We start from the raw sequence: 27,731 nt of genomic DNA, 5'->3' as shown, positions 1-27,731 counted from the left end.
CCTCAAGGGGCTCACAGTCTAATGGGGGAGACAACAAGCAAACAAATAGGTGTAAACAAACTCTATATAGGATAATAAGAGATAATTAACAGATGAAAGGCACTAGAGTTAAAAAGGTACTGAGACAGGCTTCTTGTAAAATATGAGAGCTTAGTTTGGACTTGGAGGAATCTGGGGAGGCTGATGGACCGAGATGAGGAGAGAGAACATACCCAGGCATAGGGGACAGTCAGAGAAAAAACCCAGGCTGAGAGATGGAGGGTCTGGCATTCAGCATCTTAAAAGTTCTCTCTGGTTCTAAGCAGATAAAACTGGCCTGGAGTTCAGATCTTGCCCTGGACCCTAGCAATGTGACTCTAGACAAATCAATTAATCCTGTTTGCCTCAGTTTCCTCATCTGTAAAATGAACTGGATAGGGAAATGGAAAACTGCTCTACCATCTCTGCCAGGAAAACCCTAAATGGGATCTAACAACTCAACAACAAAGCGCCATGTATTCTTTGTCTTAAGGTTTCTTCTAGTACTGCCTTTCTTTCTTCCCAGATTCTTGTTGATGCTGGTATTTCCATTCCTTATCTGCTATTGCCCCAGGAGATAACATTATTATTCATAGTGAGAATAGGAAGAATTTGATTCTGGTTCTGTCTTGATTGGAAAAAGGATGAGGTAAGAGGCTGCAGTGGGCAAGAACTGAGATGCCTGGGAATTATCAGAGTCTCACTCCTGGGATGCCTCCAGTTGCATCTGACCATGGGAACCAGGAAGATTCAGGCACAGCCTACTCAACTGCAAAAGGCAGAGGTAACCAGCAGGATCTCCAAGAATAAGTCTGTTGTTATCAGTATTGTCTGATTTATGTGACCCATTTGAAGTTTTTTTTTGGCAAAGATACTGAGGTGATTTACATTTCCTTCTTCAGTCATTTTTTTTAAACTCTTACCTTCTGTCTTGGAACCAATTACGATGTATTGGTTCCAAGGCAGAAGAGCAGTAAGAGCTAGGCAATGGGGGGTCAAGTGACTTGCCCAAGGTCACACATCTAGGAAGTGTCAGATTTGAACCCAGGACCTCTTGTTTCTAGGCCTAACTCTCAATCCACTGAGCTACCCTTTCTTCAGTCATTTTACAGCTGAAGAAAATGAGGCAAGAGTTAAGTGAGCTGTTTGAGGTCACATAGCTAGTAAGTGACTGAGGCTGGATTTGAATATAGGAAGATGAGTCTTCTGTTTCCAGACCCAGTGCTCTGCCCACTGTACCATCTAACTACCCCAAGAATAAGTAATGCCCCTTTACTTGAGGGAAATGGGGACCAGACACTTCCAGGTAGTTTGTAATGAGCCATTACAGGATCCTTAATCCTAGGATAGGGACTGCAATCAACCTGGGGACCATCCTGAGACACTTCATAGAAACTGCCTAGGAATCCCGAGTCGGGGGCTGAACCTCACAATGCCACTTCTAACTCTTCCTCTTCGTGGCTCTTTTCTTGTTTGTCTTCTTTGTATCCCCCATAATCCTTTGTGTCCAGTTGGATCTAAGCGTTTGTTGAATAAGTGAATTAGTAAATGAATCAATCATAGAATTTTAAAAGAACTTACAAGGCTATGTTTTGTTCATACTCTGAGTATATCCTTCTCCTTTCTGTATCCAGTAAGCCTTCCCATAAGAAAGATAAAAAAAAAAGAAAAAAGTTGAATAAAATCAGTCTAACATTTATATGCAATATTCCACACCCATGGACCCTCACCTCCCCTCGGAAGGAATGGGATGGGAGGCATTTTCTCTGCTTTTCTCCCAGGGTAAGCTTGGAGATTAAAATCAATGTTTTAGGATCCGCACTCTGGAGCTGGATAGGAACTTAGGGGACATCTAGCCCAGACACTTTGCTTATTGTTGTTGTTTAGAAACTAGGGATTCTTCTTTAAAAATTTCTATTATTTATTTATTTGCTTGTCTTATCTATTTGCTTATCTTTATTTTTTATTTATTATTATATTATATTATATATATTATATATTATAATATTATATTATTATATATAATATAATGTATTATAATATTATAATATATAATATATAATATATTATAAATATATATTTATATATATTATTTGCTTATCTATTATTTGCTTGATTTTCTTTTTGAGATATTACAACATACTTTCTCTTCTCACAGTGATCCCAATACCTCCATGCTTTAGCAGATAGCTGGGCTCAGAGCTAGAAGAGACCTTAGGGATCATGTTCTCCTCCCCCCAGATTCCTTCTGGCCTTCTTCCTGTTCTGTGGTATGGATATTAAAGCTATCCTCCTGGAAACTAAGAAGTCTAAGAGGTGGGATGAGGAGGGAGTCTAGACATTGGGGCACGGCTGGGCAAAGATATGGAGGTAGGAGATGGGCCAGGGAGATAGGCGACGGATACTGGGCACAGTAAGCAGACCAAGCTGGGTGGACCAGCTAGCATGTGAAGGAAGTTGTAATTAATAACTTAGAAAAGGGAGGTCAAAGCTAGATCCTTTAGGGCTTTAGTGCTAAATAGGAAAGTCGGTAGTTTATTCCAGAAACAATAGGGAGCTTGTTGGAGCTTCTTGAGGAGAGGAGTAACCTGGTCAGCTTTGGGAATAAATAGTATTTGTCTGATAATAGGTAAGTCATTGGGCTTTACTGAGCTCTGATTTCTTCCAGCTGTAAAATGGAGATAATATTTATATTAACCACCTCTCAGGGCTGTTGTGAGGAAAATATTTTGTAAACTGTAAAACAACAGAAATATAAGGTTTTTATTATATAAATTATTATTAGCTTGTATTAAAGCTACACGACCCCTTGTCTTGTCTCTTTTATTACACAGAGGACTGGGCATCCTTGGTTCCTTGTCGCTGGTGTATGGTGTGACTTAGAGCTTCTGTCTTCACATCCCTGGAATCATTATTTTCACACTTTCACAGGATTCTCTGTGCTGATAGTATTAGAATAATCATAATGAAGCCTTGGGTGTCATGAAAAGTGTTAAGGACTGAAAGTCTGGAGTCTTGGCATCAGCTTAACTGAATTCAATTTAATACACATTTATTTAGTGGAGTCGATGGAAAGGTAGCTTCAACCAGGACTTGGGTTCAAGTCCCAACTTTGCTATATACTAGCTGTGTGATCCTAGATAAGTCACTTAACTTCTCAATATTCTAAGTAACTCCGAGACCATAATTTTTAGAGAAGATGCTAAAAAAAAAATGTGACAAATTTTTGGATATAGCTAATGTGAGAATTTGTTTCTCTTGGATATTATAATTTATTATGTCTATAACAAGTCATATGTATTATATGTTATATATAAAAAAGAAATGGTATCAAGAAGGAAGGCAGGAAGAAAAAGATGCTATTGGTGTTGGTTTTGTTTTTTAATTCAAGGTGAAGGATGGGGAAGAAAAGAACAGCTCAGAGGCAGTGTACTCCAATACATTGGAGTTTTACAATGGGTATTGGAGACTTGAGTTCTAATCTTGATTCTTTCTTTGGCTCACTGTGTTATTTTTGGCACATCATTGAGGCTTTGGACCTCAGTGTCATCTATAAAATGAAATGAGGATTCAGTGCAGGAGACTGAGGCTTTGGGCACAGCAGGCAGGGTGGGTGGGGCTCAAAATCTTGGGGTGACTCAAGTTGGCATTAAAACTGTCACAGGAGATAAAGGCTGATGATGTTGATTTTGGAGGTTGGCACTAGATCTAGGAAATCCTGTATTTCTTCTCTCTTGCTCCTGTTTTTGAATAGCACCCCCACTATTTCCCAGATTATTGGTCTGGGAAAGGACTATTCTAGGAGTAGGAGGAGCATTTTCCCCTCCTTTTCGAACTCAGAATTCGAAAAAGCAAGAAGGGAGAAGGACAGGTCTCCCTTAGGCACATCTTTATCATAAGCCTTTGCCTCAAGGAAAATTTTACTCCATTCTCTTGCCCAACTCACTTCCCATTACTTCTTGCCCCAGACTTGGTCTCAAATCTGGCCAAGCTAGATTTCCTTTTCACTTTCCCATTCTCCTCTTTCTCTTTCTCTTCTTCCCATCCCTGTGTCCCAAGACAACTTCCTCTCTTCCTTGAATCATGTCTCTTAAATCTCAACTCTCCTTTAAGGACATGCCCTTCAGGAACATCCTCTTGTTTTTCCTAGTTGTGTTCATTAGAACCAAAGAGAAAAAGTCTTAATATTATTAGATAATTATGTGAAACAGTAAATAAGATCCAGGTCTCAAATCAGGAAAACCTGAGTTCTAATCTGACCTCAGATACTTCCTCATAATGTGATCCTGGGCAAATAATTTAATCTCTATTTGCCTCAGTTTTCTCAATTGTAAAAGAGGAGTAATATTATCATATATCTCCAAGAGTTGTTGTGAGGATCAGAGGAGATAATATTTTGTTATATTTGTTCCTGGCACAAAGTAAGTGCTATGTGAATGTTAACTATTTATTCCATTTTATTTTTGAAAACTTTTACCTTCTGGAAAAACAACTGCTTGATCACATGGATCGATGGGGATATGATTGGGAATGTAGACTCTAAACGATTACCCTGGTGCAAATATCAATAATATGGAAATAGGTCTTGATCAATGATACATGTAAAACCCAGTGGACTTGCTCATTGGCTACTTGGGGAGTGGAAGGAGGGAAGGGAAAGAACATAAATCATGTAATCATGGAAAAACTCTTTTAATCAATTAAATAAAATTTAAAAAAACTTTTACTTCTGTCTTGGAATCAAGGATTGAATAGTAACACTGGGCAATTGGGGTTGAGTGACTTGCTCAGGATCACACACATAGGAAGTATCTGAGGCCAGATATGTTTAGCTATTTATTTTAATCTCAATTTTATATATCAGTTCTCTTTAGTTTCTTTAGTAAATATCTTAAATTCTTTCAACTTACCCTAATAGGACAGAGTCTCCAGTCTACTTGATATTTTAGTCTTTAAAATTTTTCTGTTTATTGGTATCCTTCCTAAAACATGGTAGCCAGAATGAAATACATTTTCCCTAATGTGGATTGACTAGAGTCTAGTACAGAGGGACTCTCACCTCCCTGGTCCTGGATACTACACCTTTCTTAATGCATCCTAAGATCTCATAAGCTTTTTTGACTGCTGCCCCATCACATTGTTTCCCCATATTGAGATTCTAATCCATGAAAAACATCAGGTCTTTTTCAGACAGATGGCCATCTATCCACATCTACCCCATCTTATAAAAGTTGAGTTGATTTTTTGAACCCAAATATAAAAATTTACATTTATCTCCATTAAATTTCATTTTATTAGATTCAACTTGATGCTTCAACCTTCTGAGACTTCTGAATACTAATTGCACAAGCCATTAAGTTAGTTCTGTTTCCTAACCTTCTATCATTTGCAAAGTTGAGAAACATATCATTTATGCCTTTATCTACATCATTGATAAAAATGTAAAGGAGCCAACCACAGATCCTTTGGGCAGTCCACTAGATTTCCTAATGAGTTGACATCACACCATTAATGATACTCTTTGGGCCCAACCCTTTCAAATATTTCTTAATCCATCTAACTGTACTAGCTTCCATTCTTTTTCTACTTTGACTGTAAGAATAACCCTTATGACATGGCAGCTGTCCAAGCTAATGAGATTTGTGTCTGTATGAAGGAAGTCATAGGGTTTAGATCCAGGGAGATGAAAGCCCCACTGGATACTGCCAAAGCTGATGTGATTTTGGAATTGTATTCAGAAAGATATTGGGCCCAGATCCAGGGGGATGAAAACCCCACTGGATACGGCCCAAGTAAGGCCACACTTGAAGGTATTGCATTTGGTTTTCTGGGTGTCTACATTTTAGGAAGAATATTGATATATTGGAGTGAATCTTCAGGGTGAATTCAGGTTATAGAAGGACTTGGAAACTGTCACATGAAAATTCATTTAGAAAATATGGGGCTTGTTAACTTGCAGAAGAAAAGACTTACTGGGGACAGCTTATTTCAAGTATTTCAAGGACTTCTTCTTTGCCCCTAGATGACAGGACCAGGAAATGATAAATTGGCGAGAGGGGTGTTTTAGATCTCAATAAGGGATAAAGTTCCTGCCTAAAAGTGAAATTGGCTATTTCAAGGAAAGGAGATTTCCTATCCTCCCATCTTGCTTGGGAAGGAGTTAGCTCACCCTTTGTCAGGTTCTTATAGGGGGGTTTCCTGGTTAGATTTGATTAGATGACCTCTGGGGGGTATATCCCAACTCCAAATATGAGATTCTATGGCTTTTTTTCTCCTTAATCTGTCATTTAATTTGTGTTATTTAATGAACTGCTGGCATTTATAGCTCCCAAAGTACATTTTGAAGATTTGGTAGCATTCTCTACAAGGCTTTGCAAGGCAATAGGTACTTAGCTTATTGATTTCACTTGAAACGCTATTCTGAAAGAGGGTAGCAGGTTTTTTTGTCTGGGGTCACAAGCGAAGGTCTTTGAGATGAAATCTTGGCCTTGTCATCTCTCTGCAGTTGGCAGCACATAACTGAAGAGAATCAGTCCCTGTGAATTCCTGGACCATCTCTGTCCAGGAAAAAAGGATGCCTGGGATCATTTGACTCCTTTGTTTGTCCTATTCTTATTATCACATTCCTTGTTCTGATTCTATACCTTTAGTCAATCAACAACTTTTTTTTTTTAAACCCATACTTTCTTTCTTAGAATCAATATTGTGTATTAGTTTCAAGGCAGAAGTGTGGTAAAGGTCAGGCAATTGGGGTTAAGTGATTTGCCCAGGGTCACATAGCTAGGAAGTGTCTGAAGGCGGATTTTAACCTAGTATCTCTGGTCTCAATTCACTATGCCACCTCGCTGGTCCCCTTATCAACATCTCTCTCTATATATATATATATTTCTTTGAAAATTTTTATTTAATTAATTTAGAATGTTTTTCCATGGTTACAAGATTCATGTTCTTTCCCTGCCCTCCCTTAGTTTCCCTCCCATAGCCGAAGCACAATTCCTCTGAGTTTTACTTGTGTCATTGATCAAGACCCATTTCCATACCATTGATATTTGCATTAGGGTGATCATTTGGAGTCTACATCCCCAATCATGTCCCCATTGAACTGTAAAGGATAATTTTATCATTGTGACCTAAACTATATTAATTATTGGTTGCCATGGATATCCCAAATAATAAAAAAAATTACCCAAGTCAGTATGGAAATTTATGGTGATTTAATTAATATAGTAGAAAGAAATTTAAGAGGAAGGGAGGAGGAAACGGTGTAGTATTTCTCCTGTCTGGCTTGTGCCGGGAGGGAAGATTAGAGGCTCTAGAAGGTAAGGTTCTGGAGAGTAAAAGAGGAAGGAATCAGACTGAACTCCAAGAGGGCTCAGCCAAGATACCTGAACCTGAATTAGCTCAAGGGCAAACTCACCGCCAAAACCCAGACAAATAGCTGCCACCACGCCAAGATGTCGGAACACTTAACCCTCTGCCAGCCAGAGTAGCCCCTCCAGGAAAAGAGGCCAAAGAGAGGAAGTGATGTGCCCTATATGGATGGTTTTATGTCACTTTCCTGTGTCTCATCTGTACCAATGTTAGCTTAGCTTGGCTTAGGACAACCCAGGGGTCTGTTCGCTGTTTCTGCACATGTCTGTTAAAGGCCATCTTCTCAGATACCTAATCCTTGAGTATGGTGCAGACATTCCTGACTTTGTTAAACTAAGTAGGGTGGAAAAATACAGAGTTCCCAAGACTTGATTCTGTTAGACCAGGTATCACCATTGTTACTAATCAGGAAACAGCTAAATCAGATCTTCTAATGTATGGTCTGAGTATGGTGGGATCATTTTAAAATTCACAGAACCTTGAGATCAAGCAGTTGTTTTTCTTCTGTGTTTCTACTCCCACAGTTCTTCCTCTGGATATGAATAACATTCTTTCTCATAAGTTCCTCAGAATTGCCCTGGATCACTGCATTGCTGCTAGTAGAGAAGTCCATTACATTTGATTGTGCCACAGCATATCCATCTCTGTGTACAATGTTCTCCTGGTTCTGGTCCTCTCACTCTGCATCACTTCCTGGAGGTCGTTCCCATTCACATGGAATTCCTCCAGTTCATTAGTCTTTTGAGCACGATAGTTTTCCATCTACCAACATATACCACAATTTGTTTAGCCGTTCCTCAATTGAAGGGCATCCCCTCATTTTCTAATTTTTTGCCACCACAAAGAGCACAGCTATGAATATTTTTGTATAAATCTTTTTCCTTATTATCTCTTTGGGGTATAAACCCAGCAGTGCTATGGCTGGATCAAAGGGCAGACAGTCTTTTATTGCCCTTTGGGCATGGTTTCAAATTGCCCTCCAGAATGGCTGGATCAATGCACCAGCAATGCATTAATGTCCCAATTTTGTCACATCCCCTCCAATATGTATTACTTTCCTTTGCTGTCATGTTAGCCAATCTGCTAGGTGTGAGGTGATACCTCTGAGTTGTTTTGATTTGCATCTCTCTATTTATAAAAGATTTAGAACACTTTTTCATGTGCTTATTGATAGTTTTGATTTCTTTATCAGAAAATTGCCTATTCATGTTCCTTGCCCATTTATCAATTGGGGAATGGCCCTAATCAACTACTATTAAATGCTTAATGTATGCCAGGCACTGGGCTAAAGTCTAAGACTACAAAAAGAAAAAGTCCTACCTTCAAAGAGTTTACATCCTGCCTGGGGAAATCTACATACACACATATAAATACAAAATCAATACAACTTAAAAAAATCAATACAATGTAAAATCCAGGGGATATAGATAGGAAGGAATAACAGCTGGGTGATGATCACTAAAGGTCTCCTACATGAATTGTAACTTGACCTGAGCTTTTTTTTTTTAACTTTATTTTATTCCAGTCACAAATTTACATATAGGCTTTCCAAAGTAACGTGATTCATGTTCTCTTCCTCACCACTTCCCAGAGTTAATGGTAACCATGGGGTTATACCTGTATTATCACTCAAAACCTGTATTATCAAAATCAAAAACAAAATCCATATTATTCATTTTTGTATGAGAATAATCTTATAAAAGCAAAACCCCAAGTCCTATGCCCAAATAAACAAGTGATAAATTATATGTTTTCATTTGTATTTATACTCCCACAGTTCTTTCTCTATAGGTGAAAAGCATTCTTTTTCATAAGTTCCTCAGAATTGTCCTGAATTATTGTATTGCTGTTAATAGCAAAATCTTATCATATTTGATTGTTCCACAATATAGCAGTTACTATGTATAATGTTCTCCTGGTTCTGCTTTTTTTTACTCTGTGCTAGTTCATGTAGGTCTTTCTAGTTTTTTCTGAAATCCTCCTGTTTATCATTCCTTATAGCACAATAGCATTCCATCACCATCATAGACCACATTTTGTTGAGCCATCCCCAACTGAGGGACATCCCCTTACTTTCTAATTCTTTGTCATCACATAAAGTGCAGTATTTTTGTACAAATTGCTATTTTTTCCTTTTTTTTTTTTAATTCTTTTTGGGACACAGACTTAGTAGTGATATTGCTGGATCAAAAGGCAGGTATTCTATTATAACCCTTTGGGCATAATTCCAAATTGCCTTCCAAAATGGTTGGATCAACTCACAACTCCCCCAGCAATGCATTTTAACCTAAGTGTTGAAGGAAGTTTGGATTCTAAGAGGTAATCCTTCAAGTTATTTCTGGCTTGTACTCATTAGACAGTGAGTTTACTGGCACTTTTGGTATCCAAATATGTTTGACCCTCTTTCAGGAATTCTGGAGAGGAGATTTCTGCACTAGAATCTCCAGCTGCTCTAATATTCAGTGCTGCAATGTTCTGTGTTCCTCACACAAACATTCTAGGTTCTAAGGTTTCTTCAAGCTCTGATATTCTAAGGTTCCATGTTGCTGAGGCCTGTGGCTGTCTTGTTGTACATGCTAAGGGGTTAACAGCTTTACTTTTATTGTTGACTTTTTCTTCTGCTAGTAAACTTGGGGAAAATTTTTGAGGCTATTTTTCCAGGTCCCACCCTCTTACTATGTCTTCCAGGTACATAGCAAACTTTTTGGGGAACAAAGAGGCTCCTTATATTTTTTTGGAGCTCAGACAACAATCTCTAGACAGCTGTGGTATTGGGGAAAGCACTGGACCAAGAGCCAGGAGGTCATTGGCCCGGATTTTCCCCAAATAACACATTAGGTGACTTTTGGCCAGTTCCTTGCCCTTGCTGGGCTGTAGTTTCCTCTTTTGTAGAATGAGTGTATGATAGCAGCCTGCTTACTCCTCTGGCAATTATCAGGAAGCATCAAGGCATTTGTAGAATCAAAAGTCCTACAGAAATCTCAGCTGGTGGACAAATACAAGATGGAATTTAGAGAAGTAAAAAATGTCCACCATCCCCCCTCCTTGGCTGGTCTGCTCTGGATCCTTTTATTTCTAAGAATGGCTTGTCAGGAGTCCAGTGAATTGTGTAGTCTAATAGGGAAAGTTTGCTTACTCTCGTAACCAACCTTAATCCTTCTGCACACACTTTCAAGGTGATGAACACTTGTTTTCCTCATTCTCTCTCTCAGTCCTCTGGGGCTCTTTCTCCTGATCATCCAAGAAATATTTTTCTCTGTAAAATGCCCATGATAACTCCCTATTCTCCCTAGCCCAAGGAGTGATTATGGGGCAGTTCAACACACTAGGGAAATGGAAGGAAAGAAGGGATCACACTTATTAAGCACCTGTATGAGGCACTGTGCTAAATGCTTGACAGATATCTCATTTGAGTCTTACTACACCCCAGTAAGATGGGGGCTATTATTATCCCCCTTTTACAGTTGAGGAAACTGAGGTGAGCAGTGGTTAAATAACTTGATCATTGTCACACAGCTAGAATAGGTTGGAGGCAGGATTTGAAAGTAGGTCTTCCAGATTCTAAGTCCAGCCCAGTAGGCATTAAGTCACCTAGCTAGCTGCCTATACCCAAAAGGCAGAATTTGAAGCCTTGAATGAAGTTTCTGCCTAAAGAGTTAGAAAATTGTGAATAGGCTTTTTTAAGCCAGCAATACCACTATTAGGTTTATTTCCTAAGGTGATCGGGAAAAAGGAAAGAACCTATGTTCTAAAATATTCTAAAAAAACAAATTATGGCACATGTTTGTGATGGAATAGTGCTGTTCTGTAAAAAATGATGAGTGGGTTATTTATTTTTTTTAATTAAACCCTTACCTTCCATCTTGGAGTCAATACTGTGTATTGGCTCCAAGGCAGAAGAGTGGTAAGGGCTTGGCAAATGGGGGTCAAGTGACTTGCCCAGGGTCACACAACTGTATTTTTTTTTAAACATGGAAAGATTCCCCATTTGACAAATGGTCAAAGGATATGAACAGGCATTTTTCATGTGAATAAATCAAAACTATCAATAATCACATGAAAAATCACAGTATCTAAATCCCTCCTAATTAGAGAAATGCAAATCAAAACAAGTCTGAGGTATCCCCTTACACCTAGCAGACTGGCCAATATGACAGTAAAGGAAAATAATGAATGTTGGAGGAGATGTGACAAAATTGGGACACTAATGCATTTCTGGTGGAGTTGTGAATTGGTCCAACCATTCTGGAAGGCAATTTGGAATTATGCCCAAAGGGCGATAAAAGACTGTCTGCCCTTTGATCCAGCAATACCACTACTAGGTTGGTACCTCAAAGATATAATAATGTAAAATGTTTGTACAAAAATATTCATAGCTGCACTCTTTGTGGTGGCAAAAAATTGGAAAATGAGGGGATGTCCTTCAATTGGGGAATGGCTGAACACATTGTGGTATATGTTGGTGATGGAATACTAACTATTGTGCTCAAAGGAATGATGAACTGCAGGAATTCCATGGGAACTGGAACAACCTCCAGGCATTGGGGCACAGTGAGGGGTGTCCATTGATAGGGGAATGGCTGAACAAATCGTGGTATCTGATGGTGATGGAATACTATTGTGCTATAAGAAATGATACCATACAAGCTAGAAAGACCTCCACGAAGTGATGTGGAGTGAAATGAGCAGAGCCAGGAGAACATTGTACACAGAGACTGCAACATTGTGGGAAGATCATATGTAATTGATTTTGCTACTGACAGCAATGCAATGGTCCAGGACAATTCTGAGGAACTCATGAGAAGGAATGCTAGCCATATCCAGAGAAAGAACTGTGGGAGCAGAAATGCAGAAGGAAAACATTTGATTTTTCACTTGTTTATATGGGTATTGGATGTGGGGTTTGGATTTTTAAGAGATTATTACAAAGATGGTTAATATGGAAATAGGTATTGAGTGATAATATATGTATAACCCAGGGGAATTGTTTGTTGACTCTGGGAGGAGGGAGGGGAAAAGAGGAAGGAAAGAACGTGAATCATGTAACCATAGAAAAATACTTAAATAAAATAAACACACCCACACACACAGGGAAAGAAGGGTAGCTGGGTGGCTTAGTGGATGGAAAGCTAGGCCTAGGGATTGGAGATCCTGGCAGGTTCAAATCTGGCCTCAGATACTTCCTAGCCATGTGACCCTAGGCAAGCCACTTAACCTCATCTGCTTAGCCATACCACTCATCTGCTTGGAACCAATAAGTAAGAATGATTCCAAGAGAGAAAGTAAGAGTTTTTTTTTTTAAACCAACAACATGGAAAGACCTTCATTAAAATATGCAGAGTGAAACAAGCAGAATCAAGAGAACATAATATACAGAAACAGAAATATTTCTTGAGGAATGATTTATGTATGTCTATCTCTAGAGAAAGAAGTGATAATAGAAATGAATAAGACATAATTTTATCTATATCTTTTTGTTAAATGATGCCTTTTTTTTTTAGTTAAAACCCTTACCTTCCATCTTGAAGTTAATACTGTGTATTGGTTCCAAGACAGAAGAGTGGTAAGGGCTAGGCAATGGGGGTTAAGTGACTTGCCCAGGGTCACACAGCTGGGAAGTATCTGAGGTCAGATTTGAACCCAGGACCTCCCATCTCTAGTCCTGGCTCTCAATCCACTGAGCTACCCAGCTGCCCCCAAATGATGCCTTTTCTAAGGGAATAGGAGGGTGGGGAGAGGAAGGAGGGCTGGAGTCACCTAGTATTTTAATGGAACAAATAGATAAATGCATACATTTAAATTTAATAAAAAGAAGCAGGGCTCAGTTCAATGTAAGGCCACCACCTTACTGACCATTAGAGCTGCCCCAATATGGAATGGGTCAATTAAGGAATCGGTGAGTTTTCTATTACTGGAGGTCTTTCCAGGAGAGCTGGATGATGGCTTGTTGTGTAGACAAGATTCCTATTCAGGCTTTCACTTCTCTTCCAACAATGAGATTCTTTGATTCTCAAACCTGTACTGAAGAGGTGGAGAATCATCCTCCGTCATCATCTGTGGGGAGAGCTGGAAGGTAGTCGAGGATTCCAAAGCAGCAGCATTCCAATCTCATGCAGTGGATTGAGGAGGTGGGATTCACTGGAAAAGGATTTTACCCCTTTTCTTTAATAGACTTATTTGTAGTCTTAGAGTGTCCCTGCCAGGATTGAGTTACTGCCTTGCCTTGGGGTATGAGGAAGGGAGAGAAGGATCGAAGTGAAGATTAAGGCTGGTAGGATATAGTTGAGAGAGACCCATCCAGATGCCCTCTGGGGCAGGCACTGGCACTGAGTCACTGGTTATTAAATCCTACCCTCCACCCCCATTCCTTAAGTGCAGTGGGGCTATTCACTTGCTGGCCAGCTGATCCATCCTTAGCTTGACCTCTGTCATCCTGCCTCTGGCTCAGTTTCCTTCTTCAGGGAAACATTGTAGGACTTGGTATCTAGGGTTGAAAGGGAATTTAGAGATCATTTAGGTGAGGAGTTCTTTCCCTTTTTTTTGTATCGCAGACATGTTTGGTGGGGCATCGAGGTGATGCAGTGGTTAGAGTACCAGGCTCAGAGTCAGGAAGACCTAAGTTCAGATTTGGCTTCAGATCCAGGGCAAGTCTCTTAACCCTGTTTGCCTCAGCTTCCTCATCTGCAAATAAGCTAGAGAAGGAAATGGCAAACCACTCCAGTATCTTTGCCAAGAAAACCCCAAATAGGGTGATAAAGAGTCAGACCCAACTGAAAAACAACAAAACACATTTGGTGATGATTTGAGACTTATGGATCACTTCTCAGAAGATTGTTTTTAAATACATAAAATAAAATACATGGGTTTACAAAAGAAACCAATTATATCAAAATTAAGACATCACTACCTTCACCCCTATCCCTCATGTCTGCATTCATAGGCACTCTAATAACTCTTTCATTAATCTCAGATTAAGAACTCTTGGTCTTAGTCCAGCTCAAATGCTTTTTTCAGAATTATGTATTTTCAGAATAACTAATTGTGGGGAACAAAAATCAAGGGCCCCTGACAACAACTTCAGTGCCCTTTTCATTATAACAAGCACATGGCAAGATGAATGAGATATTCTAATGGCTAAATTGCTGAACTTGGGAGTCAAGAAGATCAGGGTTTGAACATCACCACGGACCACAACCGTGTGATCCAGGGCAAGACATATTTCTTTGAGCTTCAGTTTCTGTATTTGTAAAATGGGGATAATAATAGCACCTACAGCATTCCACAGGATTGTTGTGAAGATCCGATGAGATCATGTAGGTAATTTTACTCTTGTTCAGTCATTCAGTTGTGTCTGAACCCATGGACCATGGCACTCCAGGTCTATCCTTCACTATCTGCCAAAGTTTGTCCAAAGTCACGTTTGTTGCATTCATGACACTATCTATCCATCTTATCCTCTGCCACCCTCTTCTCCTTTTGCCTTCAGGCTTTCTCCAACACCAAGGACTTTTCTAGTGAGTCCTGGCTTCTCGTTATGTGGCCAAAGTATTTCAGCTTCAGTATTTGACCTTCCAGATCATGTCTGAATGAAAACTCATGGCAAATGTTCACCTACTTGATACATGTCAGCTGTTATGATTATAATCTCCCAGTTCCCTCCCATCTCTAGCATTCTAAGTTCTCTACCAGTTCTTCTAGCTAAATTGAGCAATGCTTTACTTTTGACTTTGGGATACACTTTTTTGCCGCTTGTTATATATTTGTGCCCAATCTCCCTACCAGACCATGAGTTCCCTAATAGGAAAGACTATGCCTTGTCCCAGTGTTGAGTCTCCTTTAGCATCCATCGCAATACCCAACTCTGTAAGTGCTAAATACGTGTTTGCAGAAATGTTGAATTGAAAAGCACAACTACCAAGTCAAGTCAGCAAGTATTCATCAAGCTCCTACTGCATGTTGGTGGTTAGGTACTGTGCTAAGAGAAGAAACCAGGATTAGAGAACTTGGATTCTTAGATATCATCTTGTCCCTCTCTCTCATTTTACAGAGGAGGAAGCAGAAACAAGTGCCAAGGTGATTCAGTTAGTTGGTAGCAGAACTTGTTGGATTTGATTCCAAATCCCTTTTTAATCCTTTTTATTTCAAAAGTCTGTTATTAAAAAACAAACAAACAAATAAATACCTTACCTTCTGTCTTAGAATCTGTATTATGTATTGGTTCCAAGGCAGAAGAGTGGTAAGGGATAGGCAATGGGGTCAAGTGACTTGCTCAGGGTCACACAGCTAGGAAGTATCTGAAGACATTTGAACCCAGGACCTCCCATCTCTAGACCTGGCTTTCTCTCCATTAAACCACCTAGTTACCTCCATCAAAGCTATTAATAGCTGACTTGATCTCTTAGTCAGGATGCCTGGGATGCAAGTTCTGTCTCATATATTGTGTGACTCTGGGCAAATCAGTTAATATCCTAAAGGTTCTAGGCACCACTTCAAAATGGTAAGTTTCAAAGAAGGAGCTAACCAGTATTGATAAAGGGAGTTCCTCATCACGGAGTTCTCGAGAGCAATAAAATAATAGATCCAGTTCTTGTTCCATTCTTGATAACATTCATTCCAGTTTGCACAAAGATTTTTAATGAATTATCTGATCTGATCTTCCCCCAAAATCTTAGGATGTAGATACCCATTTTTTTTAAATTTAGCAGATGAACAAAATGAAGCTCTAACATGTACCCAATAAGTTTCAGGAGGAGGATTTGAACCCAGGTCTTGTTGGCTCCAAGTTCTGTGTAGTATCCACTTCACCAGTCTCCCTACTTGATGGCAGCTTACCCTTTCTGTAAGAATCCCCCTTATCCTCCCTGCTCCAGTGTCTTGAGTCTTATCTAAACATCAACCATTCCCAAGCAGTAAGCACTGAGCTCTTGTTTGAGAAATCGATGGCAGTAGGGTTCAACAAATGTTTGTTGAATCAGTGACCCGGGCTGGATGACCAAGAGCCTGGAGTACAATGACTGAAACTGTGTGAGTATCTCTTTAGCTTTAAGAACCTCCCTGGTCCTAAATATCTCCCACTCTGTGTTTGTTCTGTAGAAGGAGAGCCTGGGGCAGAGTAGGGGCCCCTGCCCAGATGGACCTCTGAAAGGTCAAGCCTTGCCTCTAGAGATGCTGAACTTTCCTCTTGTTGACTCTGTAGTTCAGAAAGGTTAGAGAAGGGCGGGGTCAGGCCAGATTCCAGCCCTCAGCTTGCCAAGCTGACATTCATCATCTCTTACCTTTGTGCCGCCAAGGTATGGCTTGTTTACAGACATGATCACAGCAGGTGCAGTGGAAACAACTCCCAACTGTGAGTCAGGAGACCTTTCTATGTTCTCCAGCATAATCATTCCTCCCATTTCTTCGGGACTTTTATAGTGTGCCCCAGGAAGTAGAGAGAGAATTCTGCATTCAAAGGCCCCTTCCGTCTCTGGTCTCTTCCATCTGGAAGCAGTTTAAGGGGCTTACATTAGGTTTGGTGGGGAGAAATAGAGACCCAGATAAGTACATAAGACAATCTATGGATAAAGCCCAGGTTGGGGTGGCGAGAGCACTGACAGCTGGGCTAAATGGCTTCCCTTCTCTAGTCTTCATCTATAAATGGTGAAGGTGGGCTAGATGATTTCTAAGGAGATGGGCAGATGTTGTGGTTGCCAGAAAGAGGGAGGAGAGGCGGACTCTGGAAAGTCGAGATTAAAATGGGATATTGGTGAAAGACTCTTCAGAATTCACATATGAGCAAGATAATGTAGCCAGAAGAAGGCTAGAGAGTTTTGAAGATTTGGAACTCAATCACCAGAACCAAAGATCTGTAGTTAGGAAGATCCAAGTTCCTGTCAGAGACCTCCTGGCTGTGTGACCTTCAATAAATTCCATCAAATCAAAACCGATTTTTGTGTTCTGGACCCCTTTGGCAGTCAATACATGGAAGTGAATACAGTGCTGGGCCTAGAGACAGGAAGACCTGAGTTCAAATCCAGCCTCAGACATTTACTAGATAAATCTCTTAATCTCTCTACGCCTGAATTTCCTCATTTGTAAAATGAGGATAGTAACATCTACCTCCTAGGATTATTGTGAGAATCAAATGAGGTAATATTTGTAAAGCAGTTTTTAAACCTTAAAGCACTATATAAATGCTATTATTATTATTATTATTATTATTATTATAGTAGCTAGATGCCATAATGGATAGAGCATGGCCTGGGAATCAGGAAGACTCATCTTCCTTAATTCAAATTTGGCTTCAGACACTTATTAGCTATATGACCCTGGGCAAATCACTTAACCCTATTTTCCTCCACTTTCTCATTTATAAAATGATCTGGAGAAGAAGGTGGCAACCCACTCTAGTACCTTTGCCAGGAAAACCCTATAGGCCTAAGGGACCTATAGCAACAAAGGACAAGAACCTCAGGTGTGATGGATAGGACACTGTCCCTAGAAGTTTCCAATCAGAATTTGGAAAACTACCAACCTGAGATGTCCCACATCGGTTTGGGGATGGGCAGCATGGAGGTAGGCAGGGGTTAAATGGGTGAACTCCCAGACTCCAGCTGTTTGTCAAGGCCAGTGAAGATGGTGAGAGTGTAGGGAGCTGTCTCTTCTGCCATCTTCTCTTCATGATCGCTACTACTCAAAGAATTTCCCTTCAATCTTTCCTCTGTGGACACCAAGAGGTCCTTGGAAGTGCTGAAGGACTTTCTCCCTGCTCCCAGTGGCCCATACTGCTGTATGATAGGGAAGACGAGGTAGATACCGTCCAGATTGAAGAGTTCTTGGAAGAGACACTGGAGCCATCCAACTTCCCCAGCCTGGTTCCTCCATGTAAGGGTCTAAGAACTGGTGGTGATGTCTTCCATAAGTTCTCAGATTTCATCAAATACAGTTCTCTTGCTCAGGATGAAAGCTTATATGAGCCCTTGCTTCATGCTCTGGTGAAATCCAATCAATATCTGAACATAACCCCAGAGCCTGAGCTGAGTTGGTACCCCAAGATCACTCAGACCTGGCCTTGCTTCTTAGCTGGCAACCAACTCATCTTGGCCAGTTACAACCTTCTACCTAAGCACATGGGCAGTACTGTGTGTACCTCCTGATGGTAGACCCCCATCCCTGCCATGGGTTCCACCACTATCTGGAAAAGGCACTGAGGGCAAAGGAGTTCAAATATAACCTAGCTTGGAGATCCTGGCTGCCTATGCATCTGCTGATTGAGTTTGCTGAGCACTCTTATTTTTTTTAAGCCCTTACTTTCTGTTTTAGAATTGATACCAAGAATTGGCTCTAAAGCAGAAGAGCAGTAAGGACTAGACAATTGGGGTTAAATGACTTGCTTAAGGTCACATAGCTAGGAAGTATCCAAAGTCATATTTGAACCCAGAATTACCTGTCTAGGCTTGGTTGTCTAACCACTGAGACACCTAGATGCTTTGGCTTTCTGATTTAGCTTTCATTTACTCTCCTGCTGCTTCTCCCCACACCACCCTCAGCTTCATATTTGTCGCTCTGCCCTGTGAGCACATAATCTACTCCTCCTTCATCATTTTGTGCCTTTCTTCTAAATCTGGCTTCCAGGATTTCTTCTCTGATTATTCCTCTCAGGCTGACCTTCCTCATTCCTAGTTGTTGTTGCAATCTTGCATTGATTTAGACTGTTAAGTTGCTTCAAAGTTGAGTCCATAAACAAACTCTTTGATCTCTCTCTCTCACACACAAGAATGTGGAATGTTGTTGGAGTTCCAGAGTCAAGGTTCTAGACTTGGCTCAGATACTTCCTGTGACAGTATGGCCTTCGACAAATCAGAGGTCCACAGATTCAGAACTAGAAGGAATCTCAGAAATCATTTAATTGAATAATGTTCAGAACAAAGGGGTAGGACCTCATGGCTTTGAAAAGTTAAAATGTTCCATGATAGTGCATGTTAGATCACCCACAGAGACAAGAAGCCATGCCCCTATTTCTAAGAGTCTGCCTTCTCCTTGTAAGAGTTAAAATTAAGATTGGACTAAATATATGAGAATGTGGTTGCTGAAATTAATATAGCTGAAGTCAAATGACTTTTTAGCAGTATTTATTTCTAAAATAGAGGGAAAGAGGGAAAGTAGTGAAATGAGAAAGAGGGTAGAGAAGGTATCTATCCTATCACACTAGATAATTACTCCGGCCCAATTCGAACCAGGCAGGGCTCATTAACTGTCCACCAGAGGACTATGGGTCAGTGGTGAATAAGGCAAGGTTTCCAGCCACAAGGCCTCCTCCAAGACAGGGGGCCTCTCCAGAAGCTAGTCCCTTCAGGAGCCAGGAAAGGAGGCAGCCTTTTCACTCACCCACGTGGTAGTCCAAAGAGAAGATCCAAGAGCAGTCTTACCAGAAGCAGTTCAAGGTCCCAAGCCAGAGCTCCTCCAAGGCCACGTTCGAAGGAGAAAGACCTGGTCACAGGAAGTTGCAACTACTTTTAAATACCCTTCTTTGCATCACTTCCTGTGCCTTCCTTCCACTTTATGGGGACCAGTTGCAGTTTTAGAATTTTCTTAGGACTGCCCAGGGGGAAGTCAGTTGTTTCTGAGTTGTCACCCACTTTAGCACTTGGGGTGCAGACCTCCCCTCGTTTAAGCGTAAAGTGAGGGTGTATAAGCTTCTGGTGATTAAATCTAAAAGTGGGCAGGGGAGAGTTAATCCCATCTTCATCCTACACAGATGAACAAATTCTTTCTCTCAAATTCTTCTTTTCTAGATTTGAGTCCTAGCACTACCACTTGTAAGCGATGAGTTCTTAGGACAAGTGAATTCAAACCTTTGGGCCTCAGTTTCCTCACCTGGAAAATGAAATACAGGTCTGATATTCTGGTACCCCTTTAACTCTAGTCCACTATGTCTATATTCTAAGGCTCTTTGTAAATGTAGCATTCTGTGTTCTGAGGTCCCTTTCATTTCTGACTCTATAGTCAACAACTTAAAAACATTTATTAAGTGCCTACTGCATGCACTTAATTGTGAGACCCTACCAATAGTGCCACTGTCTTAGAGCTGCCACCTAGCAGTCCCTGCTCTCTCTTTTGATACACCCATCACACTGGTATAGGCTCTTGTCACCTCTCATCTGAACAATTGCAACAACCTGCTGGTGGGTCCCCCTGCTTCAAGTCACTGCCCCCTCTAGTCCATTCTCCACTCAGGTGTCAAAATAATCTGTCTAACATGCAGATCTGATTATGTCCCCCATCTGTTCAATAAACTCCAGGGCTGCCCTGCTACCTCCATGATCAGACTTAAAATCCTCTTTGGTGTTTGAAACCCTTCCCAATGTCTTTCCTAATTAGTTTTCTAGTCTTTTTGCATCTTACTTCCCTCCTTGTACTCTGTGATAATAGTAATACTGACTCCTTGCTGTTCCTCACCCAGGACATTTCATCTCCTGACTGTGCATTTTCTTTCTTTTTCTTTTAAACCTTTACCTTCTGTCTTAGAATCTATACTAAGTATTGGTTCTGAGGCAGGAGTGGTAAGGGCTAGGGAATGGGGATTAAGTGATTTGTTCAGGGCCACACAGCTGGGAAGTGTCTGAGGCCAGATTTGAACCCAGGATCTTCTATCTCTAGGCCTTGCTCTCATTCCCCTGAGCCACTTAGCTAGCTGCCCCAGATAAATTGGATTTAAGTGAGGTTGAGTGGTGCAAAGTCATAGCCTCACTCTCCTTTCCAGAATCATAGAAGTCCATTGGCAAGACACAGTCAAGATGACTGGCAAGAGCTCAGGATTCAGCAAATGACTTTGGCTTCTTTGAGGTCCCCACTCTAGATATCCTCTCTTAGACTATGAGTCCTCCTTAAAGGCAGGAAAACTTTTGCCTTAGGGTCTCTGTCTCCCACTTAGCTGAGTGCAGGACTCAGATGCTTCAACTATACTGACTCCCCCAGCTTAATGAATTCTGAAAGGAATACTGGTTGAGTTCAAAACCAGTGGGAAAGATCAATTGATCAATATTGCCAATATTGTCCATCCAATTGACAATATTGTCTGATTCTTAGGAAGTCTTTTATCCTTCTCAGATTGTTTAATGGTATAGTGGAGATAACCTCATGGACTGGAATAATCAAAATTGGTTGGAGATTTCCCCCTAATCCTTATTATCTGTGTAGCTTAAGGCAAGTCACTCATGCTCCCTGGGCCTCAGTTTCCTCATCTGAAAAATGAAGATGTTGGACCCCAGAGCTTCTAAGGTTCTGTCTAGATCTAGATTCCAGGCATTGGTGATGCCACTTCTCTTAGAATTCACTTTTCTCCAGTTGCTTTCCAAATTATGCTTGACTTTTGAGGCTCAGCTCAAGATCCTTCTCCATAGAACCTTCCATAGACACCTGAGCCTGATGGAATTTCACCTTTTAGCTTGTGGTATATAGGATTTGTCCTGTTGATTCATTCACTGAGTCCTGTGAATAGGTATCGTTCCTCTGTTTGGGTAGGGTGGAGGGTAGGAAGAAGGAGAAATAAAATACACTTTGTGCATTCAGGGAACTCAAGATTTTGTGGGGAGATACAAAGCATGGCCAAATAATTGGAATGCCAGGGGAGATCTGATAAGAGAGGGACAGACACAGACACACTATTGTGTCAGGACATCCAAGGAGGAAGGTGTATTTAAGAGCCCTTCCAGCTGTAAAGTTCAACTATTCTGTGACCTGGGTTCTAATCCCAATTCTTCTTACCTTTGTGATCTTAGCTTTCTGTGCCTCAGTTTTCTCATTTATATGTTGGTGAGGAGTATGATAAAAGATGGAGTTCTGGATTTGGAATCAGAGAACTTGGGGTCAAATGCTGGCTCTGTTATTTAGAGGTTGTGCAATTAGGGACAGCTAGGTGGCACAATGGATAGATTATCAGACCTGGAATCTAAAGGACCTGGATTCAAATCTGACTTCATTAGCTGTGTGGTCCTGGGCAAGTTACTTTACCCTGATCACCTAGCCCTTGCCATTCTGTCTTAAAGTTGTTACTAAGACAGAAAATGAAGAGTGAAAAAAATGTGCAACCTCAGACCTGAACCTTAACCTCCACAGACTCCCCCACAGATCCTCTTGTGTCCATGGAAGGAGTTTAGATCAGACTCCCTCTCTGAATCCTTAGAGGTCTGCTCTGTGAGCATGTTATGAGACAGTATAGGAGAAAGCATTCTGCAAATGGTAGTGGGAGTACACTGGCAATATTGGCTATTAACTGGTATTCTTGGCTTGAGTTTTCATTTGGTGTAGAAGTAGCCTTGGGTTGTTAAAGGCTTTTATCTGAGAAGCAGGATATAGAGATTCTTCTCTAGAAGGCTCATCACAAGCTAATGGATTTTTTTTTCTGGACCCAGCAGTGGTAAAATTGGAAGAAGAGTGGACTTAGTCAGAAGGTGTAGGTCCAGATCCTTGTTTTATCCTATATAACCTTGGCTAACTCTCTTCCCCTTTTTGGTCTTCAATTTCCCTGTCTATAAAAGGGGGGGGGGATTTGCCATATATGATCTTTATGATCTCTTCCAGCTCTGAGGCCAGCTATCTGCTAATGTGTGGAGGTATTGGGATCTCTGGTGGTAAAGGAAGAATTTATTCTGATTAAATCATGGTGATTAGAATTGTTACGGACATAAAGTATTATCATTATTTTTAACCCCAACAATAACAACTAAGTAAGAAAAGATAGAACTAAATGCTGCGTGACTGGTATGATATAGTCAATACTATGAGAGGGAGAGGTGATGGCTGGAGCCAATGCTGGATGTGGGAATGATCTGCTTATATCAGTGCAGCATTGGCGTGGGTTAGGTAGGCGAGTCAGTGGATAGAGTGCCAGACCTGGTGGTGGGAGGACTTGGATTCAAATCTGGACTCAACTTCTTTCTAGATGTGTGACCCTGGGCAAGTCACTTAACCCACACTCCCTAGCTCTTATTGCTCTTCAACCTTAGAAGTGATATTCAGTATCAATTCTAAGACAGAAGGTAAGGACTTTTAAAAAACCCTGATGGGGTTATATGTTGAGGAGTAATGGGAGAAAAGGTAGGAGAGGTAGTATCATGGAATGTTAAGAGCTTCAGATGATCTTAGAGGACATATGGTCCAACTATTTCATTTTATAGAAGAGGAAATAGAGGAACTACTTGCAAAACTACCTGCAATTGGTCAGATAGGTAAGTGGTAGAAGATACTCAAATACCTCCATATTTTGATTCTAGATCCCAACCTCTGTCTCCTCTACAATGCTTCCCTTCTGGTTTGAAGACAGGGCTCAGGATTAGTGACTAAATTCATAGCTTCAGGAGTGACCCAGACTAGTTTAAGCAGTAAGAATTAGTGTGAGGCAAGAGAGGTAATGATGTACTAAGATGGTATAAAACAGATATTCTTTAAATTGGACTTTTTTAGTCTTTTTTTGTACCCATTTTTCTTTTGGCCTCATCTCAGTCTTTTTTGTTTTTTATCTTCCCTTCAGACTGACCTAAACGATGTTTTCTTCTGTGAAACCATATGAAAACCAAAGGTATGACGTCCTGAAGAAAGATTGTCTGAAGAGGAAGGTGCTCTTTGAGGACCCTACCTTCCCAGCCAATGATGAATCCCTCTATTACTCAGGTACCCGGCGGCAAGATGTCCAGTGGAGACGACCTAAGGTTGGTGGAAGAATCAGAGTTGGGTAGAGTGCGCAAGCATACTACCAAACAGTGGGTGATGATCTTTGCGAATTCCATCCCAGCTCTGCCGTGCTGAGGTTGAGACTTTGCTTAGAGAATAATTTAAGATCAAGGGTTAATGGCAAAAACATTACATTTGAAATCAAAAGCCTTGGCTTTTATAGCTGGATGAGAGCATCATCAGGTTCTTTGCCCACTTCACAGAAATGTTTTGATGACTTTTCACAGAAATGTTTTGATGACCTTGTGAGAAGAATGGAAAGAGAGGGTGAAAATAATAGATTTGGGTTGGAGGAGAAGGGAGTGGAAGGTTAGGAAAATTCTCTGACATAATCAGGATATGTAAGTAGTCGTTCAGTCATTTCGGTTGTATCTGACTTTGATGCCCCCATTTGGGGTTTTCTTGGAGTGAATTTACTGGTGTGGAATTTACTTGGAAGAGTTTACTGGCAGTTTGTCGTTTCCTTCCCCAACTCATTTGACAGATGAGGAAACTGAGGCAAACAAGGTTAAATGACTTGTCTAGGACCACACAGCCAGTAAGTGTCTGAGGCCAGATTTGAACTCACCAAGGTGAGCCTTTCTGATTCTAATCCCAGCACTCTACACCCTTTGCCACCTAGGCACGTTTGTGTAAGTAAATGTCCATATAAATAAGGAAGAGAAGGTGGGGAGAGCAACTGATACTTCATCTTTTTGAATTGATCCAAGGAAGAAAGAAAACACACAGAGTTGGATGCAGAAATATATTTTGCTCAACAGGGAACTAGGAAGGAAAGGGAAAGGTGAATTAGAAGGGGGAAGATTAAGGAAGGGATTGATCCCAAGCTTATAGCTCTTTATGAAGTGTCAAAGAATGGGAATATGAGAGGGCACCCATAACTTTATGTGGATGAATAAATTACAGTATAAAAATGTGATGGAATACTGTGTGTCATAAGAAATGGTAGAGAGGAGTTCAGAGAAACCCAGGAAGATTTGTATGAATTGCTGCAGAGTGAAATGAACAGAATCAGGAAAATTAAACAATGTAACAATATGGTCAAGGCAAACAACTTTGAATGAATTAGGAACTCTTCTTAGTGAGTTATGAAACTTGCTAATCACCTCTTGTTAGAAAGGTGAAGGACCCTGCAGAATGAGACATTGTTTTTGCACATGACTGATGTGGAAATTTGTTTTGATTGACCCATGTATACTTGTAATGGGTTTTGGTTTTTTTTTTTTGTGTTCTCAATTTCGAGATGGGGTGGGGATGGGGGGGTTGAGTTCATAGAGTTGGAAAGGTAGATTTTTGCTTATTGGAATAAAATATAATTAAAAATAATTTTTAAAAATTTACATATAGAAAGTTAGTGCTAAGTCCTAGAGGTGACAAATTCTCAAGCTTATCAAAAGGAGGGAGATCTATCAAAGGCATGAAATAATCAAGAAAATACAATTTTTAATAAGGGAACCAAGGGAACACTAATATCTGTTGATTTATATACCTGCCTCCCCATCTACATAAAATTTTTATGAGAATATTCTACACACACATCAAGATGAACCTTAATGTTATTTTGATATTATAAGGAAACATAGACCCTCATGAGAGATATTCCATAATAGATCATATCACAAAATTGAAAGATAAAAGCAGTACAACCACCCCCTCCATGCTTACTGTTTGTTGACTATTTAAAAAGCATTTGCTTCAAGAGAGCAAAACTGTCTAAAAGGTTCTTCTCTAACAAGATATCTCCCATGAATATGTCAAAAATTAAGAGAGATTCTTTGAAAGAAATAACCCAGGTAACTGTTAAGTAATCCAACTTAATGTGTGAGGTGGTATCATGGAGATATTTTAATTTTTCATTCCTCTTATCAATTTCAGCATATTTTCTAAATGCATAAAATAAAACCTAGTTTCCTTTGTAAAGGAAACTAATTAGGTTGAAACACAGGTCACAATATATATATATATAAAACAACAACAGCAACCAAGTTCATGAACTCCAGGTTAAGAACTATTATAATTGGTGAATTCCTCCAGATCCATCTGTTTTCATGTACTACTATATTGGTTGTATAAATCCCAGAACAATGCAGATTCATGTGTATGAAGTCTATATCCACCCAAGATTTTGACCTAACTACCCACTCAGGAACAACCAAGTGATTTAAAGAATAACTGTTATCTACATTATGATATGCTTTTAGAGGGACAACCTATAGATCTCTCGGACAGACACTACATATAGATAAGGAGTTGGATCCACAATTACAGAGAAAGAAAACAATAAGTCATATTGCCTTTGGGAAACTGGAAAATTCTTTTAATGGATCCAGATCTCTTTGGAACTAAGGCTCATTATATCTATATTATACTACTTCTATTATGTAACTGCGTAATACACAGTCTCACAGTACCTGAAAATAAACATGGCAATTAAGAAGGGCATGACAATCACGAGCAGGCTGCAATCCATCCCAAATAAGGGATTGTAGAAAGATAGAGTAAAATTTGCTACATGAAAAGGGGGAAGGAAAACAGATGTCCTGAGTTCTACCATTATCAGATTGCAAGGAAGCACCCCAGAACTTCTGGCAGGGAATGAACAAGATATAGTAGGTGGGCTAAGATCTATTAAGATCTGTATCATTTGTAGGAGGAAATATTAACACTGCTGAGATCATAGATATATTTTAGAGTATTTGAGAGTCCTCACAATACCCTTGGAAGATAGGTCTTACAAATATAATTATGCTTATTTTAATGGATGAGACAACTGAGAAACAAAGACAAATGACTTGCCCTCTGAACCCTTTTGTCAAGAGGGGAGGCATCTTCTCCCCATATTTGAATTTAAGTACTTTATCCTTGTTTAGTTCCTTTTGGTCATTCACATTTACCTTTTTGTAAATATGTGTTTGAATTTCAAAGTTTTGACACAGCCCTGGTATTTCAATAAGCAATGCTTGATAGTCTGTATTTCATTAAAGGTTCATTTCCTCCTCCCCACCTTGTAGCATTATATTTAGTTTTTCTGGATAAATTATTCTTTTTTTATATGTGCATGCATGTGTGCATGCATGCATGTGTGTGTGTATGTGGGTGTGGGTGTGTATGTATTAAACACCTTATCTTCCGTCTAGGAATCAATACTAGGTACTGGTTCCAAGGCAGAAGAGTGTTAAGAGCGAGGCAATGGGGGCTATGATTTTCCCAGGGTCACCCAACTAGGAAGTGTTTGAGGCCAAATTCAAACCCAGAACCTTCCATCTCTAGGCATGGCTCTCAATCTATTGGGCCACCTTGCTGCCTCCTGGGTAAATTGTTCTTGACTAAGAGCCCCCATTTTTTACCTTCTAGAATACTGTGTTCCAAACTCTCCTGTTCTTTATGATGGTAGCTGCCAAATCATATGTGATATTGGCTCCTTGAATTACTTCTATCTGCCTGCAGTATTTAAAATTTTTATTTAGAAGCTCTGTATTTTGGCTATGATGTTCTTAGTTTTCATTTTGGGGTTTTCTTTCAGGAAGTGACACAATTCTTGTTGTTTCCACTTTTTTCAATGGTTTTAAGAGATTTTGGCAATTTTTTTTTAAGATTTCTTGAACTAGGATGCCTAGACTTTTTTGTTTGTT

At 40.1% G+C, this 27,731-nt stretch overlaps 1 protein-coding gene across 1 annotated transcript in view; it reads left to right on the top strand.

Moving 5' to 3' along the window:
* Nucleotides 1-27,731, top strand: part of CAPN5 (calpain 5) — a 163,474-nt gene that overhangs the window by 22,706 nt on the left and 113,037 nt on the right. The window contains exon 2 of the mRNA XM_001377925.4: nucleotides 23,900-24,077. Coding sequence (XP_001377962.2) covers nucleotides 23,913-24,077 — 165 coding nt within the window. The 5' untranslated portion in view covers nucleotides 23,900-23,912. The remainder of the gene's footprint in view (nucleotides 1-23,899; nucleotides 24,078-27,731) is intronic.

The sequence above is a fragment of the Monodelphis domestica genome, chromosome 4 (genome assembly GCF_027887165.1).
Source record: "Monodelphis domestica isolate mMonDom1 chromosome 4, mMonDom1.pri, whole genome shotgun sequence".
Classification (NCBI taxonomy): Eukaryota; Metazoa; Chordata; class Mammalia; order Didelphimorphia; family Didelphidae; genus Monodelphis; species Monodelphis domestica.
The sequence above is the reverse complement of the archived record's forward strand: the minus strand, read 5'-3'. Positions and strand labels throughout refer to the sequence as shown.